Source organism: Melospiza melodia, chromosome 1 (genome assembly GCF_035770615.1).
Source record: "Melospiza melodia melodia isolate bMelMel2 chromosome 1, bMelMel2.pri, whole genome shotgun sequence".
Classification (NCBI taxonomy): domain Eukaryota; kingdom Metazoa; phylum Chordata; class Aves; order Passeriformes; family Passerellidae; genus Melospiza; species Melospiza melodia.
In genome coordinates this window covers 139490184-139510435 of record NC_086194.1, presented here as the reverse complement: position 1 = coordinate 139510435, position 20252 = coordinate 139490184, and the positions used below count along the sequence as shown (strand labels likewise).

General features: G+C 41.5%; 2 protein-coding genes across 3 annotated transcripts in view; one reads left to right on the top strand and one right to left on the bottom strand.

Moving 5' to 3' along the window:
- Positions 1 to 723: 723 nt before the first annotated feature.
- On the bottom strand, positions 724 to 18190 carry LOC134425335 (methyl-CpG-binding domain protein 2-like). Its single transcript, XM_063169879.1, has 2 exons — positions 17172 to 18190; positions 724 to 6879 (listed from the first exon to the last, which is right to left on the bottom strand). The coding sequence occupies exon 1, from the start codon at positions 17967 to 17969 to the stop codon at positions 17472 to 17474; it is 498 nt and encodes a 165-aa protein (XP_063025949.1). The 5' UTR covers positions 17970 to 18190; the 3' UTR covers positions 724 to 6879; positions 17172 to 17471.
- Positions 18089 to 20252, top strand: part of ARFGEF1 (ADP ribosylation factor guanine nucleotide exchange factor 1) — an 85703-nt gene continuing 83539 nt past the window's right edge. For both annotated transcript variants that reach the window (XM_063169865.1, XM_063169856.1), the window contains exon 1: positions 18089 to 18344. In XM_063169865.1, the coding sequence (XP_063025935.1) occupies positions 18221 to 18344 (124 nt within the window). In that variant the 5' untranslated portion in view covers positions 18089 to 18220. The remainder of the gene's footprint in view (positions 18345 to 20252) is intronic.

The window sequence follows — 20252 nt, the reverse complement described above, 5'->3', positions numbered from 1 at the left end:
AAGCAATTGAACTCTTGAAACAAGGAAGGGAAACAAACAAATATCCTTTAGGTACCAAAAAGACCTAACATTTTAGACCTAGTTGACCTTCTTGGACAGGAATAACTGTAAGTATTCTTAGATTTATCTAAGACGCTTTGACATTTAGAAGTACTTGATATCAAACTCTTTCTATGAATAAAGCTACAGACTAGTATATGGATGGACTCTGCTTGAATACTATCTATCACATGCAACTGAGAACTCTGAGCTAAGACCTGTGCAGGGTAATTTAATGCCCTAGAGCTGAATACAAGTGTAAACAGTCTCTGAGCCCTTTAATTTCAGGGTCATTAAAGCCAGTGGAAAGACAGTCACTAGGAAAGAACAAACTCTGTTTCCTGAATTAAATTTTTGTAAGATAATTTTTCATCACAAGAGTGATTCTAAATGGAGTACTTTACCCTAAGGAAAAGACTAATGGCAACCAGCTATTTGGATAGGAAATCATATAGCTTTTGTGACTTATAATGTTACCTGTCAAGAACAGCTCTTCTTTATCTCTATAATTGCTTGGTTCTCTTCCCTTTGTACTTTTCATCAATTTTTATTGACTACAGGACAACAGAATTGAAAGCTGGTTTTAAGAAAAGTGAATTTATTTTCTGATCATAGGTACAGCTTATCATTTAACATAATAAAAAGTACATGAACAGCAAAACACTGTTTTAGTAACCCAGCAGGTCCATGCCTCTTCAGTCACCCTCCCCAAAAACAAGTATCACAAATGATTTATTACATTAAATCATCATTCATAAATTTATTTTTAAAAATGCCTTTAGAGATTAAAAAAAGTATTGAGCTTTGTTGCAAACCTTGAATAAAGACCACTGCTGATGGATGAAGCTCCTTGTGTATTTTCCAGAAGTTGCTTCAGAAAGGTCAGTATATTCAGTCACTTGTAACATATAAAGCCTGGAAAACTGCAATTCCTTTCTGAGAATTGCAATACCTTTTCTGAAATCTGAATGGAAGAGTCCAAATGACCTTGAATGTCAACATGCATTTATATGCAGAGCCAGTCCGCTTGTTTATAGGAAACAGCATTCTGCAGATTGAGCTGCCTACTCAAGGACTGCAAAAAAAATCCATTGGTGGACGAGACTGTGTCTAATTCTTAAGGTTGGGAAGAAAGTTTTGTATTTCCTATGAAAAATAAGTTAATGTTCAACTGCTCCAGTTTATTTCTGTTAAACAATCCCTTCACTTTTTATATTTACAGTCATTTTAATGGCATTTAAAGAATAAGATACTTGGTAGCATGGGTAGGGTAATAAGTTTTTTTTTTTGTAAGCACTTTGACCTTTCCTTTGGTTGTGCAAAACTACTGCATCATTTCCATAGCTCACTGTTTTGTATAAGTCACATTCAGTGTCACACATGCATTTGTGTTTTTGAATTCTGTGCCTAAAAGCCACATATTACCATCTTCAAGCAGTTCTTCAGTGATGGTAAAACACCAGAATATCTCAGATGCACAGAGATACAACTATTGCTCTGCTGTAGAAAACCCAATGAGAACAGAAATTTTAAAAAATTACAGAATGACTTTTTAAAAATAAACACTGTGGCATTAGGTATGCTACCTGAAAACACTTTTTAAATGCTCACAACACAAAATAATTTGTAAATTTGTTGGAAATTTAAAAGTCTTCTGTCCAAAGAAAATGTAGATTATTTGCCATGTGCTTAATGTATGCCTGACTCTCATAATTATTCAGGATAAAAAAGAGCTGCCTTCTGAGTGACTGCATCGATAGATTTTCCAGCCCTGTCAGCAGCACCAACTGATGTTGTTGGTGGATCTTTCTTGGAGGAAGTGGAACAACTCCAGAGTGGTTTTCACTTTTCTTGGCTGAACGTGCCTGTCACCCTAAGCATGATGTGCTGGTTGAGCAGCTTGTCAGAAATTCAGCCTCAGGCTGCTCCTGGTGTCAAAAGGGCCTGCCTTAACAACAAGGTCTTCTGTTAACATCTGCAAGTTTGGGAACTAGCAGTGAGCTAACACGATTCTCCTTAGAAAATGATGTTTGGGGCAAGGACATTGAGAACAGGGAAATCTTTAGTCCCTAAATGCTTGTCCTTGCCTGACAGGCAGGAGCAGTCAGTCATGCAGAAAGTCTCAGGTCTCTCCACTCGTAAGGTGGAGGTCCTTTCAAGCCCTCTTGTGAGAGACCACATCAAGCACAGCAGGGTTTGCCCTCGGATTCAGACATCAGGGAATGCACTCATAAATAATAGATTCAAATGTTAATTAAAAAAATCTGCCACTATCTGCAGCCATGCCTGTGACAAGGAAAATCCATCCATTGCCATAAAAATGTGGGGTAATATATTTCATCAGTCCTGCCTGCTCTGAAAGTCCAGTCACTTTAGCGCTGCTTGGCCTTTTTGAAAAAGACATGTGGCAGAATAGCCATAACAATGAAATATTTTAAACTACCCCCAGGCCTGTATGAGCATATATTTTATATAAAATAATATCTAATGGCTTCTGAAATAAATATTGTGGTATGACTGGGAGCAGGTGTTTTAGTCTTTTTTGCTGACTATAATGTGCCAGGCTATTCCTCTGCATACCAGGACGGATCAATAATGGGAGGAGTGTCTCTTTTTTAACCAATTAATGAAATATTTTTCCCCAATTCTGAGCAGAATAGCAAGTTAGGCTGAAAATACATACAAAAGAGTCAGATAAAGTTGTATTTTAAAAACAGGATTTTCAATTTTCTTGAAAATAATGCAGCTGTTAAAATCACAGCCATAGTTTTCAGGTGGCTTATTGTTTTTAGCATGTCATAACTGAAAAAAACCATTTATAGCAGCCTCAAAAGCTGAGCAGAGATGACTGATCTACTCACTATTTAATTTCCCCCTGTTTCATTTTGCTTTGTTTCTAGATTGAGAAAATCTGTTGATTGGGCTGAATTGATGGAGTGCAGTCAAAAAGCTGAGTGTAAAGGATTTTTCTGTGCCTAATGAGCTAAAAATAGCTACTTAAAAAAAAAAAAAAGTAGCTTTGTCTATTTTAAGTTTTTTACAGACTAATTGCTTTACGTTGTTTGAATTAGATTATCACATTCACAGAGATGGTTTGGGAAGATCTATTGTTATTTTATTGTGAGCCAGCCAGTTTTCTAAGGGTTAAAATAGTGACATGCCTAAGAGTGTTGTAGGAGAACAGAGTTGCTTTTTGGCCTTTATAGCACAGAATCTGTACTTGAGTCTTCTCTAACAGGACAAATTTGCTCTATCATGCTACATGCACCTCCATTTTTATCTCTCCATTAAAAAAAAAATAAATACTGTCTGCTGGTGATGACTTCAAGCTAAAAAACACCCTAATTTTTGGTACTAAATTTAAAACATGAACCTGTTAACATGTGTGAACTTCCCCACACACCTACGCAGAGCCATTCACACACAAACACTTTGTCTGGCTGCACAGTGTGTACTGTGTGATGGTTTATGTAATGGTATAGCTGCAATTCTTGGCAACCAGAGGGCTGCTGATGGCAGGTAGCATGTGTTCAGCATCTCTCCTCTGCCTGCTGGAAGCACACATAAGTTCAGCTCATGTGGCCAGTTCCCTAAAAGCCATTTCACACTATCTCACTGCTGCAACACAGGAAGTTTTCACTTCTGCAGTGCGTCTCTGTGGGTTACCTGCCTCAACTGCTGACAAACACACCATCTACAAGCTCCCCTCATGGCACACGCTGTGTGCTGCACCCCACAGAGCTCAGAGGTCAGCTTTTGCTATCATGAACATTAGGGCAGAGGCTGTCAGAGGGTGTTATGCCCCTACTCCAAATGAACATTGCACCCCAGAACCAGAAAGCTTTTGTTACCTTGTGTGTAATGAAGAAGGTCCCATACCATTGCCCAAAGTGAACAAAGGGGTGCTGAGATTGTGCCTGGAAAGTCTGGGAGTGTTAAGGAGAACACTGGAGAGCCTACAGGCCCATACTAACTGCCCCCAGGATTTTTGAAACTGCTTCAGCCCATGAACGATTCTTCTACACATTAACCATTTTCAGGATTACATTTTTAAAATAGTAACTTGAGACCAAAAAACCCTTTATCTTACACACATTCAAACTTTTCCTTTGAAGTTTTTGTAGCTATTTTAATGAGGTTTATTTTTTGAGAAATTAAATCTCTTGAGAGAAGCTGAGGTAGAAATAACATGAAGTTGCTGTCATGTGAAGGCTGTTTAGAGAGCCAATGGATGCAGCCCACTACCTGTCAAATACACACTTCCCAACACCACAGACAATAAGTGCAACCTTCAGCAGAGGCCTCAGCAGAGACCTTGCTGCAAACATGTCTGAAGACCAAGATATTCCTCAGACAGCAGTTTTGATGCAGACTGGCTAATGAATGTTGGGAAGCTTTTCTACAACACTCTCCTCTGGAGCTGAGAGTAGGAACATCACATTTTCACAGTCAGGACTGCACTTTTCAAAAAAACATTAGTCTGTGTCAGAGTTTTAACAGAGACAGGAAGGTCCCCATTCATTTCACGCTCCTCTGCACAGCACCAGGGAAGGGCTCCTTTGCTGCTGTGCCTGGCTGCAGATCCACTGGCACCCAGCCCATCAGAAACAGGGTTGTCTGAAATTGAAGGGATCTCTGTCTTGTTTTTCTTTTGCCTTTATGAAAATCATAAACAACCCATCGGTGCTAAAGCCTAAATATGCACAAGAATAACTCTCTCTCATTTAGGAGTCTGTTGAAGGTCACACAAAAAGGTGCTTCCTTAAAATTCCCTTTTGGATTCAGCAATTTCCATTCTGTTGAAAACTAACAGTTTGTATGCACATGAGGGAAAAAATAATCCCAAAAGACAAATGATTAATGGAAAGTTTTATCCAAAACGAAACCAAGTACAGTATGTATCATCTTCATGGCCTAATTCTGAATGCACAGCGGAAAGGTGGGACATTGGGAGTATGTTTTCTATTTTCATTTGGTATCAGGACTAAAAATAATGGCAAAGGAGAGAAATTTATAACACAGAATAGAGGAAAGGTCCGAATTAAGTAGCAAGACTATGCCCTAAGAGCAGCAGAAATTTACTAGTATAAAAAGGCATTTTTTTTTTAACCAGGAATAAAATCACTGAAGCAGCAATTCTTGGGAAAGATGAAATAAAATAATGTTCAATAATGCTGATATTTGAAAAATCCAGAGCTGCTGGGTCAGATGACACACTGGGAGAATGAACAGCTATCAGTCACCAAACAGGTAGAAGAACCTAGAAAAAATTTGGCAAACAAGAAAAGATTAATCATTTTAGATTGAATGACACTCTGTGAGGAGGATAAAAATAACTTCATCCTGAATAAGTAAAGTAAACAGATACTGCCAGGATTATTTCTAAAAGTAACAAGCACAGAAGAAGACACTAAAATGAAGACAATCACTTCTTTGTTCATCTGATGGTGTCAAAGGCCATAATGAAGCTTCTTTTACCTAAAAAATTACCTGCCTTTGGAGTACACCTATGAGGACAGTGTTGATTAATATTCAGTGATCTTGTGACATACTAATTTTGGGTGTCTGTGGATATTAGAAAGAGGCAAAAGGTATCTCTCTAGTATTGCTTACTACCTTACTTGGCAATACCAATGTTTCCCCCTCCGTGCAAGTTTGCCCTTTACCTCTCCAGCTGTACATGTGGATAAAGCCTAACACAGCCAAGTCAGACTGGAAGCTGCTGTGTGAAGCACCAGAGCAGTGGATTCCGTACAGAAGTAGCAGAAGTTGTCTGCATTATATTCAAGGGGCATTTCCACAAGAGAACATGCATAAGTATTAAAAGAATCATGGAGCTCCTATAAGGCACTAGAAACTGAAAGAGGGTTAAGATTAGCTTCCTCTATGGAAAGTCTTGCTTGCAATAGAATTCATCAAAATATTGATCCCACTTCAAAGTAGAAGTGCATTTCTTCTTCCATTTTTCTTTAAATACCCATAATGCCATGCAGCAATGATTATTCTCAATTCTCCTGCATTTCAATGCACTTTCATAAGTAAACAGCTTTTCAAGAACAGATTGATACCATAGCTGAATAGGATAAAATTGCAACACAACCAATATACAGTATGAAACTAAAGACATAATAAATTCCAAGCAAAAAGCAGCACTGCAACCCAGGAGATTATATTTATGCAGGAATGTTTCTAAGGAAGCCTTTCTTAGGCTTCCCCAAATCTCAACAATGTGTATCTATTTAAATCACACTTCATGCTCAGATTCACTGGAGTACAGAAGTCAAGGCTGCAAGGAATGTGAAAACTATTGGATATGTATCATTTTACTTGCCATTCAGTGTGGGAAATTATTTTAACACAGCCAGGGTCAGTCTATTTGCCTAATATATACCTATTTTTAAAAGGAACAATCAATAAATAATCCTTAAATTCTGCAAATTTGTTATACAAAAGAATATACTATATCAAGGCTCACACACTTAAATCACGAACTCGCACTGTACTTCACATTAGGTGTTCCCTGACAATTACATACACCACCATAAAAAAGATCCAAACCTTTAACAGCACAGTCAGTATAGTTCAGCATATTGACAAAAACTGGCAGTGATCCTACAGCCAAAAACTTTACTTCAGATTTCTGAGATATCCTAATAAATCTAACCATTCTTAACATGTTGGATAAAAAAACCAGGCACCCTTGTACTTTATGCTGGGGCATGGTAATGCAGGATACTAAAGAACAAAGAGGTGTTAGAGTTATAGCTTACCAATGCTGCCTTTCACTTTCTGTTTTTCTCTATTCATTCTCTGGGGTGGCAGGCCTCAACTTTCACCTGTCTGGGAAAAAAATTTCATGGTCTTTCTGCTCTGAAGGTGGGATTTAACTCATCTGACTTTTGTGTCAAAGCTATTTATCTAAACTAAATTGACTTAGTTCCCTCTAGTTGGTAGAGAAAAAGAAAGGATGTAGTGGATGACAGGCCACATCTACCTTAGACTTGGTGCCATCAGTACTGCTTGAGTTACTCATTAGATGTCAGTCTTTTTGCATAGCAAGAGTCAGCGTATGAGTCTTAAAAATAAATGTTATTTACTTTAGCTCTAAATATTTGTCTAACAAAAAATAATGTCCACATCATCAGCAATCTGTCTATCTGTATTTCTGTTGCACAACTTTAACTCAGGCAGGCCTAATTTATTCAGCCACCACAAGTGAAGCCTGGCATCTTTCAGGTGCTGTGGACCATGGACGTTTCTCCTTTTCTGTCTCTCATGTCTCTTTTAATCCCACCTGCTATTTTTGTTACTCTACATTCACATTTCATTTCTTCCTTTTATATTTTGCTGGAGAGAGAGCCAAAAATGTAAGAGCCTCCATAAATAACAATTAGCCACCTAACACTAATCTAATGAGTTAGCTGCTTGGTGAATTCTTCTTTTTTTTCCTGGACAGACTTTTTAGAAGTCAAACAAACACTGCTATACAGAATACAGAAAATACCAAAGACACATAGTATACCAGTACATGAACAATCAAGCAATGCAGAGTATTCAGATTCTGTCATGGGGCAGTTCCAAATCTGTCACTGAAAACAGAAATTTCCAGGGTTGTTAAGACCTTGTGGATTTTACCCCAGCAGCTCCAGCAGCTGCCTGGCTGTCAGCTGCCTGCTCAATCCATAGTAAATGCCCCTGTAAACAGTCAGTCTCCTCTGCTAATTCTCTCTTTTCCTTGTTTATGATATTTAAAGGATACTGAGTTTAAAGTGAAAATGTTATTTTAATTTTGTAAGAATGTATAAGAACTCCACGTTTGATGCAAATTATTAGTAATGGAGGCTAGTGAACAAATATTCAAAGTAAGCTATAACCTCTTAAGCTTCCCACTGCAAAACCAATCTTTTTCTTGTAAAATTCGATACCTTCATTAGAAAGAAAACTCATTCTGATATTTTTCCTGAGCAAGTAAAATAAAATGCAGTCACAGGTTGATGGTAAAACAGAATTGCATGTGTGAAATAAATACTTTGTAGTAAAAGGTGTAGTAAAAGCAACCTCAGAATTTATGCACAGAACTAGTGACTACAGATTTTTGTCTTGTGACTTTTTAAAATTAATGTTTTGCAATAAAATTTATGTTTGCATATGCACCAGACTGGTTTAACACTATATTTCACAGAGTGACCGCATTTATCAAATATACTCAAATTCGCAAAGCTTGCCTATAAAACATTGCTGTTATCTCTTGGATTTTTAAACCAGAGCACAGTCAGCTTCCATAGAGGGCTCACACCTATTTCAAAGGACACAACCTCATTCTTATACAGTACACCGTGAATTTAAAGCAAATTTGCATTTTAATCTTCTACCTTTGATACAGCACCACAGTAAAAAGTGAAAACAGGAACTTAAACCTCCACAAACTCAGGGAAAATTCTGATGGGGTCTCATTTATGTGACATGAATGCCTCAATTTGCTATTATAAAGTAATGCATGATTGTGTACCCTCCTTTAAATATTTCTCCATGAACTATCATGCCTTAGGATTAAGGCAGCTATCTTGAAGGTACCATACATACTGCTGCACCAAAAAACCCAGAAATTCCAGGTGCCCATGCTGAATCTTCTGGTTTCTAAGTGTCCACACCAGGACTGACTTCATGAATGTGAGAGAGCTCCCTGACAGCATGCTTCATTTTGAAAAACTGCACCATATTGCATCCTTCTTATATATGTTTTCATGCCATTTGTGCACATTAATATCCTTGTTATTATATCCTTCTGCACAATAATACATTATTTCTCTTCTAGAATGGTGAGCAAAAGAGAAGCAATGTGCTGACAAGAGTTTAAACCAGGAAAATTTCAGGAAGGAGAAACTAATGAATAGAAGGGGCTTGTCAAGAGAGGATTTTAAGGATGACACCTGCAGTAATTCAGAAGGCATGACCCTCATCCCATGCACACCGATTCAAGCTCCATGCTATAACCTGCTATTAAATAAAGCAACTTTTATTGCTAAATGTATCTAATCCCAAAGCTAGCCAAGGAAGTAAGTTTGGTCCAGGTATGTATAAAACACCATAAGGACTATCATTAGCATTGATTTGTACTGTTATGTATCTATTACAAAGGCCCTGTAAAACTATCTGCTGCATCTCACAAACTACGATAAATGAGATTTGTACCAGCCTAACAATGTTTGTTTGACTTTCTTAGCTACAAAAATTATAAACTGAATTTCAACAGTACCACTGGCTCAACAAAATTCTCTGATAGCCACTGTCCATACTTCTGTATGGAAAGACTTAGAATTATAAAACAAAGAAACAGCACAGAATATAAACCTTCAAATATCAAAATTTAACACTCCAGGTCTACCTGGATCAAAACCCAGACAGCAGCAGCTTTCAATGTCATGAAAAACCACCCACAGTACATACTGTGAAGCAGCCACTTCAGTTTTTCCTGATCCAGATTGCACATAGGCTGTGACATTTGACTTGAAGCTAGAAACATAATGGGAGCCTAATCAAAATTGCTGCAGGTGTTTCAAAATGTCTTGTAAAAATATTTGAGTACACGCCTAGCAAACAGTTCACTAACTGACATATTAGAATGAATCACTGCAGTGCTTCTTTAATATCTTTCTTTTAGGCAAAAGTACCTATAACTTCCATTCAATTTTATCTTTCAAGCTATTCATAATAAAAATCTTTCATTCATGTCATGAAGACCACAATTTATAGAGTATATGCTCAAACATCAGTTACTGCATTTTTGACAGGAAATGACCCGCTGCAGCTGCTGGAGGAAACAATCAGGCAGATTCAAAACTCATTTCGTGGCATTTAAAAGTGGCTCCTGCTTCAGTCTCATTGTTTTGCACCTTAATTCACATAACTTTTATGACCTCTTCATCTAAGTGTTTCAACACAGATATTAAAATACTTGGAAACCCCCCTTGTTATTCATTTGACTTACCCTGCCCAAAGATTTAAGGGATATTTTTCTCCAGCTGAATTCCATTCAACTTTTCTCAGCTGATTTTCATTTTCAACTGTTCTTTTCAACTTCCATTTTCAACTTTTCTTTACTAACAGCTCATTGAAAGACATCTGCATAAACCTTTGAAAACACTCAAGTTTTAAAGTACTACAGTGAAAATTCACCTCAGATCAAGGGCAAAAGAGGCATACAGCATACAAAAATTAGATTCAGACTAATACTTCATGCACTCTCTATCTAGGCTATTTAATTACTAATCTGTAGGAAAACTCAGCATGCTTTACACTGATCATGTCACAACAGTCAAAAAGACCTTCAGGAGACTGAAGCTAGGATGTAAAGGTGGAACAGTTATCATTTTCAGTAAATTTGTCACTTTTCTCATTTGTCAGATTATTCCCGATTCTTCAACTGACACTGAAGATTAGGAATGTGGGACAAGCTATATACTATAGTAGTTCTTCCTATTACAGGTGTTTGAGGTGGTAACTAATTAACCAGGGTCACCCACAGAGTAATCCAGGAAATCCATAATGGTAGTGACAGCATCTCTGGGAAAAAGGGCAATCATGTTGTGGCTTCCTCCTCTTCAATAGTTTCTCCTTAGAATCCAATAATAGTTCCTTAGCAATTTTATCCTCTGAAGTTGGCTGGGAGAAGCAATAAATCAGGGGATCTTATTGCTAGATTTTCCATACATTCTCCAAATGTCTTCTTCTGCAGTGCAAAAAGTTCTCAGGAAATTGCCAGAGGTTTATATTCTTGCCATTTAGAGACAGAAATATTGGCAATCATGAAGGAGTCACTACACTGGCTTGAATTTACCTTTGCATAGTCTCACATACAACAATAACTGTATAGTATCTTCATAGTTCAGGGTAAATCTGTGCTGCTCATGACTATGTTCCCCAAAAAGCACCCTCTTAAACAGTGTCCCAGAAAATCACCTTTTCAAGCCAGTTAGGGCTGGTACAAACATAATCAGGCTCTTAAGTTAGAAAAACTACTGAAGAAACTTTTTTAAAACCCTGTATGACCTTTTTTTTTTAAAAAGCATTTCCTTCTGTCTGTAAGATGGATACTTACATTCCTTCATTCACAGTATTAGGGAACAGTGCTGAGGTGCCATGGAAGCTGGGAACTGAACTATTCATCTGTTAGCAGGAGCAACATGCAGAACAACAAGTTGAAACTCCTATAGGTAGGCTAGAAGAAAAGGAGCAACATGCAGAACAACAGGTTGAAAACTCCTATAGGTAGGCTAGAAGAAAAGGTATTCCTGCAGCAAAAGAATTAGAAAAAGGAATCATGTTCCATCAAACACACTGGTATAACTTCCAGTACATAAATTCAAGCTACAGCCAGGGGCCTTTGATATCTTCTCAGTTTTCAGCCACAATTCAAAACTTTATTCCATCAACCACAAGTGGTGAGATTTTTTCTTCATTGCTCTCCAACATTTTTCCTACATGTCACAAACTGACAAATGGCATGTTTTGCTAGGAGTATGTTTCCTCACTGAACTGTAGTATCAGGAATGTATTTCAATACAACAAGAGTCTGTACTTTTTAGCTTTAAGGTATGGATTTGTCACTTTGAAAGAGCTTCCTCACAGTGATGGATGTTTATTTCCTTACTGGTCACTCTAGGGTGTTATATGCTTTTGTACAAATATTTGGAAAAAAATACATACTGGCGCATATTCCCTCTGCTAACAAATACTTGCTTTTTTTCTCATTCAGTGCAACAGTGGATATACTGCAACCTGTTAGAATACTCACTCTGTGAGCAAACTGACCTCTTCAGTTCCAGAATTTATGCAAAGAAAGCCCAAAACAGCATAAAAACTCTTAAAATATTGAAGTACATTTATGGTGAGTATACCTCTTGCAGTTTGGTTGACAGACTGTGATCCTTTGCATAACAGATACACTGAACATTCCGGATTATGCTTCACCTAACTTTGAAAGGATGGCAGCCCTATGAGTGCATAAAGGGACTGAAAGGAATGCTTGGTCTGTACCTCAGTATTACACAACCAAGCACCACCAGCAGACCTGTTAAATCTTATGCATTCAGTAAGAATCTTGGACACTTCTCCACCAAGGTCCCTGCAGTTGAGAACATAATCACAGCTTCTCTCCTGTTCCAGGTTCCCATCTGTCAGATCCATCTGGACTCTGATCCACTACACACTGATTATCTGCATCTGGTACATGCAAACAGGATGGGAACAGATGCAAAGTCCTATAGAGGAGCTAAAGAAGGTGACAAGTGAGCCACCACAATTAAAGGCTCAATTGCAGTGGCAGGAATGCACTAGTCCTATCAATGGACCTACCTATCCTATATATGGGGTTACACACAGAGAGTAACATCCTATATATGGGGTTACATACAGAGTGAGTGCTCTCTTGCACTATGGAAACAATCAAGAAAACTTATATTAAAAGTAGTAGTTTAAACCATACTTTAAGCTGGCATACACCGATACTGTTGCAATTAAAAAGCAAAAACCACAAACAAAATAACCCCAAAAAACAACAACAAAAAGACCATACAAAAAGAAACCCCAAACAAACAAAAAAACCCTGCAAAAAAACCCCAAGCCTGACCTCTTCTTACCTATTTTTGTGTTCCTGTTCTTGTGTTATCCATGCCCCTGAGCTAACACAAACATCTGTGAGGTTGCCTGTTAAATTGGGATATGAAATATATGTGGATTCAAAATAGTCTATTCCTCGTCAAGTTAATTTCAATCTAATTAAATTCTGACTATAATTCAGCACATAATTCACCACACAGCAATGCAAATGCTTACACTGACAAAGAAAGTAAGAAACATTTAGGTAGAAGCAGGAAGGATTGCATCTTCTAGTAGCAGTTCTGTTTTATTCAAGCTTAAAGTGATCAGACTAATTATCACTGTGCTGTTTCAAGGCTCATCAAGATGATTTAAGAAGACAGTGCCACCACAAGCAGCAGTCCTCCTCATCACCCACCGTCCCCACTTCTTTTCTTGTGTAAGATTTACTGAACATGCAGGGAAGTCTGATCAATTCACTGATCCCACTGAAAACTAACTTTCTTGCAAAATCGATTTTTGGCTGAACCACAGGTGAAATAACTGATGGCACAGTTACATAGCTGGACCAACACAAGAAAGTGGATGGGAGCTGAGAGTTCCCTCTGGGAGGCAGAACAGCTGAAAATCATTAGATTTTTCTAAGCATGAAATTGCACTTTTACTATTCCCTTTTACTGCTCATCTGACTTTTAAGCAAAGGCTTCTAGACCTACTTATCAGCATTTTTAAACAAGCACTACATACAATTGTGGTACATAAAGCCAGCAGAAGCAGGTGCCAATTGTTCCCTCTCACATGGAAAGTTCTCTACAGTTTTTTACAAAACAAGTATCTAACGCTCACTCAAAACAGTTTAAATATGTGAAACAATATAAATAGCTTCTAGAATATTCCAATTAACTGGCAAATAAAAATGTACTAGATAGTAATTTTTGCAGTGTTTCACAAATACACTTTTTTTCTCTTGTGTTGCTCTATCTTTAAATGTTAAGGCTCCACAAAAACAGTGATGGTTTTGTGCTTTAGGGCATACATACTGCATGCTTCTTTTAGGTTGGACAGAAAACATTTCTCAGGTTTGATTGGACAACTATAACATTTCATACATCATGTTGCCAGCAGGCTTAGCAGTTTGAGCAGAAAAAGCAATAAACAGTCCTTTTCCATATCTTCAGGACTTCAGCAACGAAATAGGAATCTCCACAGCTATGAGGATTACAGTTCTTTGATCAGACATTTACTAGTAAAGCAAAGATCTGCATGCTGAAACCAAAACAATTCAGGCATTAGAATCTGTACACAACAAGCATTTTGGATTTCTTTGCAAGGCACTGCTGTCCTACAGCATAATCTGTTCCTCAGGGCTCTGTAGTGGGCCCAGTCTTGTTTAATAACTTTATCAACAATCTGGACATGGAGATTGAGTGTACCCTCAGTCACTTTGCAGAAGACACTGAGCTGGGTGGGAGTGTTGATCACCTGCAGGGCAGGAAGGCTCTGCAGCTCTGGACAGGCTGAATCGATGGGCCAAAGTGAACTTTATGAGGTTTAACAAGCCAAAAAGGTCAATTGCCAGGTCCTGCCCTTGGGCCACAACAATGCCATGCAGTGCTACAGGGGTGGGAAAGCATGGCTAGAAAGATGCCCACTGGAAAAGGACCCTGGGGGAGCTGGTTGACAGCAGCTGAACTCGAGACAGCATCTGCCTGGGTGGCCAAGAAGGTCACTGGCATAGTGTGGCCAACAGGACCAGGCAGTGATTGTCCCCTTGTACTTGGCAGTGGTGAGGCACACCTTGAACCCTGTGCTCAGTTCTGAGCCCCTCACTGGAGAGAAAGGCCGGGGGTACCTGCTGGAGCATGTCCAGAGAAGGGCAAGAGAGCTGGTGAAGGGTCTGGAGCACAGGTCTTGTGAGGAGCAGCTCAGAGAGCTGGGATTGTTCAGCCTGGAGAAAAGGAGGCTCAGCAAGGCCCTTATCACTCACTACAAATATCTGAAAGGAAACTGTAGCCAGGTAGGTGCCAGCCTTTTCCCCAAGTAACAAGTGATAGGACAAGAGGAAACGACCCCAGGTTGCACCAAGGGAGGTTTAGATTGGATAGTAATAGAAATTTCTTCACCAAAAAGGTTGTCAAGCTTTGGAAGAGCCCTCCCAGGGAAGTCGTTAAGGCACCATCCCTGAAGGCATTTAAAAGGCATGTAGATGTGGCACTTAAGGACAGTTCAGTGGTGGACTTGGCAGTGCTGGCTTTACAGTTAGGTTCAATGATCTTAAAGGTCTTTCCCAACTTAAATGATTCTAGTTAGGGATCCATGTAAGACAAATATTCTAAATCTTCACCTTTTCGGTCTCATGAGTTTTCTCATTCTCCTTTCACTAGAGATAAACCACTAGCTTTAAAAGTAATCAGCAAAGAGTTAAACACCCTCCTGTAGTCTCTGTAACAAAATCTCTCCTCAAAATGCTTCCTCAAACTCCATAACTTTTTAATAATCGACCAAACATTATTTTAGTAGCTGGCTCACCTATTAAATTAAGCTGTTATGACAACTAACTTTATTCAAAGCTCTGGGACCCAGCACACAAGGTGATCACCATTCCTATCTCCTCCCTAAATGAATGCATGGGACTTTTTCTCTCCAATACATATGTAATATTCCCCCTGGAATTTCCATCCTTATTGACTCAGCGTTGGGAAGGAAACTGAATGTTAACCTACTGGACAGGGGATTTACAATAAGATCTCCCTGTGCAACTTCAGAAGCAGGCTCTACACTGTGGCAGAGTTTAGGTAGTGTTTTCTTGTGACTGGAATGTAAATGTAGTAGATTACCAGCTGTGCCAAGTTACAAATTGGGTCAACAGAGCAGTTGTTTGAAACTGAGAACAGAATTTGAAGATTCAAACCACACTGAAAAATACCCAAACCAAAACAAGTATTCATATTAGAGCAGGAATGAAAGATATGGAGCTGAGTCTCTTTTTGACAGGTCTTTTTCCCCAGATGCTTCAGCAGTAATTCTATATGCTCAGCTAAAGCACATTTCACATGTAAAATTATCTTGTGTGTAGAATATGAAATAGACATTAATATGAACAAAACAGATAACTGCAGTGCTCAGTACTCTTTACATGCAGATACTCTTTTCCTTCATATTGCAAGTCTATTTCTGCTAAATGGACTGTGAAAATCAATTGTAAACTCCATTTGCTAAATAACTTGTAAGCCCTGACTTGGCTAAGGGAATCTGGACTCAAATGATTTGTGCAAACCTACCAGCAAGAACTCCATGGAAATTCTTAACTTCTGCCATGTGGTCACTGGCAGGCAGCTTTGAAAGACCAAAGTAATTTTGACATCTGCATTTTTGAACTTGCACCTATGCATAAATATAATTTAAAAAAAAGATTTAGTCGATAGGCAAATGGTTTTCCCTAAATAAATTACTAGAAATAATTCAAGTATGCTTAGCAATTTTGCTGCTGAAGACATGGTCTTTTGAATAAATCAACACAATCTTAATATGGTCTTTTTTCAGGAATCAATGTGCTTGGTGATCTGACTGCTAACTCTCTCATAAAGCTGTCATAATGCTAAAATCAGATGCACCCTCTTACTACGTTCTTATTGTTTATCAGTTGGGTGGCAAAATAGCCAGGAACCAGAAAAAGCCACTGGAATAAATACAGCAGTAACTTCAGCAGAACAAGTGTTTTGCTCAAACAGATAAGTCTTGCATTCACCTCTAGCTTTAGCAGGATTCCTGGTCCAGGGTGTTCCTTAAAAAGTCAAACAGAGGTACCTGAAAGGCATCAAGTCACTTTGGCACACATAATTTCTCATTTGGGAAACTGGGTTAAGCAACCCTGGGCAGCATTAGCTGCCTCTGCACTGGGGAGCTGACAGCACTGTACCTTTACTAATGCAGCTACAGTGACTCTGTTGTACATAAGGAAACAGGTGCTCAAATAAATTCCTTATAAGGCCTTAGCACTGGCATGGCAGCCTGGCAAACTCCCTTAAATGCTCCATGAGGAAAGAGTCGGGATTAACTTCTGAAGGTCATATTCCTGCCTGATACAGCACGACCACAGGAATACAGAAAAGACTGGGAAGGTTTGCTGAATGCTCCCTGAAGAAGGTGTCAGGATTAACTTCCGAGGGTTGTGTTCCTGACTGATCCATAAGAACCACAGGAACGGAGAACAGACTGAAAAGGCTTGCTGGGGATAACTTCTTTGCGGTGTGCTGGCTCTGTCCTCAGAGGTCAGAGGTGCCCCCTGGTTTCCACAACCATCCCTCCTTTCCGCACACCGATGCTATCTATAGCCTTGTCCCACTCTGCTTCAAAGGTACATCTAGAACTTCGCCTCTTTCATTTCCAGATTAATGTCTAAGATATTTTTTTAACCAGGTAAAAATTTTCTAAACCAGACCTGCTTTCAGTTAGCGCCAAATTCGACTTTTAAATATTAGTACACTAGTACTTCTGAGTGCAAAAGGTGGTCCAGTTATGTTTTCGCCGCTTACCAGCTAGGCACGGTCGACCTGAGCTTTTTATTACTTTTTTCAGTGCTCTATACTCCTAGAGCACGTGCAGTGGGAAGAAACGCGGGACGGCAGCGCTTTAGTTAGAGGATGCAGGAGATAAAGGAAGGGCACCACGCTAACCTGCAGGCGCTACAGGACCAGGCGGGGAGGGACTGATGAACTGCCCCGGGGAGCCCGGACACCTTCCACGCCCCAGTGCGCTTCTCCCGTCCTTTCTCCTGGGTGCCGGGGGCTGCTCTCCGCTCGCTCCCCGTGAGCTGGAGCCTCGGGCGTTTCTCATCAGGGAGGGCGACCGTGGAAGAAGGGCAGCTCCTCTCCCAGGGAGATCCCTTGCCCCAGCCCCGGCGAAGCCCGCCCTTTAGGAGCAGGTGGCGCATCCCGGGAGAGCCTTCCTCCGCCTCCGTCTCCTCCTCCACCTCCTAGCGCTGGTGGCCCGGAAGGGAAGCCCTGCCCCTCCTCCTCGTCCAGCTCCCAGGTGGCAGCGGCCATCTCCGTGCGTCCCTGCTCGGTGCCTCCCGCGGCTCCGCTCCACCTGTAGCGCGGCCGCGGGGCGGGCAGAAGGCGACTGCCCCCCGCCCTCCCGCTTCCCTCCGCCCGCCCTGCCTCCCGGGACACGGCCGCCGCTTCCTCCCGCTCCGGCTGCGGCCCTGACGTCGCTTCCTTCCAACATGGCGAGGGCAGGTTGTTGCTGCGGCCGCCGCCGCCGGTGCTGATGGAGGCGGGCGCGGGCCGGGGGCGGCTCGGGGACTGACGGGCGCCGTCCGCGCACACACGCATCGGGGGCGGGAGGAGAAGGGAGGAGAAGGCTTCGTCTTCCCTCAGCCGCGGGGGTTGGCTGTCGGCGCCGCCCGGGCCCACCCCAGCCTCCCCCGGGGGAGCCGCCGAGCGGGTGTCGGGACGCCCTGCGAGGGAGCCCTTCCCCCGCGGCCGCCGCGTCCCCTGGCAGCGCTCCCGGTGGGGAGAGGCCGGTGCCCCGCTCTCACTTCCCCGCTCCACCCTCCTCCTCCTCTCACGGCTCGATCGCGCCCATGTATGAAGGGAAGAAGACGAAAAACATGTTTCTGACCCGGGCCCTGGAGAAGATCCTGGCCGACAAGGAGGTGAAGAAGGCGCATCACTCCCAGCTGCGCAAAGCCTGCGAGGTGGCACTAGGTGAGGCGCAGCCCGGGCGGGCAGGGAAGGGAAGGAGCGGCCAGAGGTCGGGGTGCGCTTCGCCTGTGTGTGTTTGTGCTGCGGGGGGGCTGTGCGGTCTCTGAGGGAACGAGGCAGAGGGGCAGCCCGGCAGGGAAGGGCCGGGGGCGGTGCGGTTGCGGGCTGAGCCGTGGCACAGGTTCGGGTCGTGCAGCACAGCCCCCCGGAGGTGTGGGCGCCCTGGCTGCGGGCGAGCATCGCCCCTCGCCGGGAGCGGCCCCGTGCTGACAGCAGCGGCGAGGGCGCTGCGGCGCCCGCCGGGCTCTTCTCCTCCTCCTTCCCTCCTCCTCCTCCTCCCTGCTCGCAGGATGAATAGGCAGACACGGAGCTGAGCTGAGCTGACCTGGAAGCAGACGGCCGGCGGGGAGGGAGCAGGTGACAGGCAGCGGTGAGGGCGGAGGGACGGGTGAGGAAGAGGGGGTGGCGGAGAGCGAGAGACAATGACATCGGGCCATGTCTGGAGCTGGTGGCTCCTCGGAGCCGGGAGGAGGGCTGCAGAGGGAGAGGATGGTCCAGGAGATGTGTGAGGGAGAGCCTTAGGCGAGTCGTTCCTGGTGGAGACAGCTGATGGGGAAGAGAGCTTCCTTCATGCGTGGCAGAGCTGGAGCGGCCAGGATGATAACAGAACCACAGAGTTATTAGGGTTGGAAGGCACCTCTGGAGATCACCTAGTCCAGCCCCCATGTCGTTTGATTCCCGATATGTGGGAGCGTTTACTTCGGGCCGAAGGAAGGGTGCTGGGTTTGTGGTGCAGCTGTGTCAGCGCCGCCTCGGCTGGAAGCGTGAGGGAAGTACCGGGGCTGGATAGCACAAAGCGCATGCAGGCATCCAGTTACAGGCAGCTTAAAAGGACAACTTGGGCTTCACGATTCTGACATGATGAGGACAGGCGGGCCTCGACCCTGTGTGGCAAAATACTGACATACTTACTGAAAGACTTCTGGAGAAAAGCCTGTTTCATTTAAGTAATACGTTAAATGGATTATGTCCCTCCCTTTGTAGTGTAATTGTTTCTGTTTTGGAGATAATTATTTTGATTTTGTGCAGTAATGTCCGATTAAATGGATTTGTTTGACGAGATAATGTTAAATTGAAACTTGTTTGTTTTAAAAATGAGTATAAGTAATTTGAAGTTGTTCCCTTGTCATTCTATTAATTTGTATGTTAGTGCTTACTTTTTTTTCTATAAAAAGACCCCTTCCTTTACTTGATTTCTTTGTCTATGAAAGATCCTGACAAAGGGAGGGGCAGAAATATATATAAAATAACCATACTTCAGCTATTTATTTCTTCTTAATTAAAATCAATGAGAAACAAGTTTTTTATTACATTTTTCATATATCACTAGCGTGGATAACAATAATCTTATGATTTATACAGATGAAATTAAATTGATAGCCCTTTGGCCCTTCTGTTGACTTTAGACTGTGCATTCAAGTTGGAAATAAAACAGAGAAATGGTTTTTTATTGTTAAACTGAATTTCTATCCAGTCTGTATGTCATCCATAGAATTAGACACTGGTATTAATCTTGTGTTTCTGCCATACTTTATTTCAGTAGCTTGATTTATCTTAAGTATCATCCAGATCCCTCCAAGCATGGTTCCATTGTGTTCCACAGATTACAAAGCAAGCCCTCTAGACTGTACAGTCTGCCTCTTGTGTCATGGAAATTGATTTGTTGGAGGAGACCCTCAAGCACACATCCCAGTGGTTTCCATCCTACAGCTTCACTGAATCCTTCTCCTGTGGATCTGGTTGGGGCTTAAACAGGAAAACAATGTGATGTGGGTATAAAAATCATTAAGGCAGGAAAGAAGAACTGGAAGGTTGTGTGTACTGCCTTACGTATAGACAGGGGCTTCATGA

What these genes read in the sequence shown, in the direction of transcription:
- LOC134425335 (XM_063169879.1), bottom strand. Translation starts at nt 17,969, where the DNA reads ATGCGTGTGTGCGCGGACGGCGCCCGTCAGTCCCCGAGCCGCCCCCGG.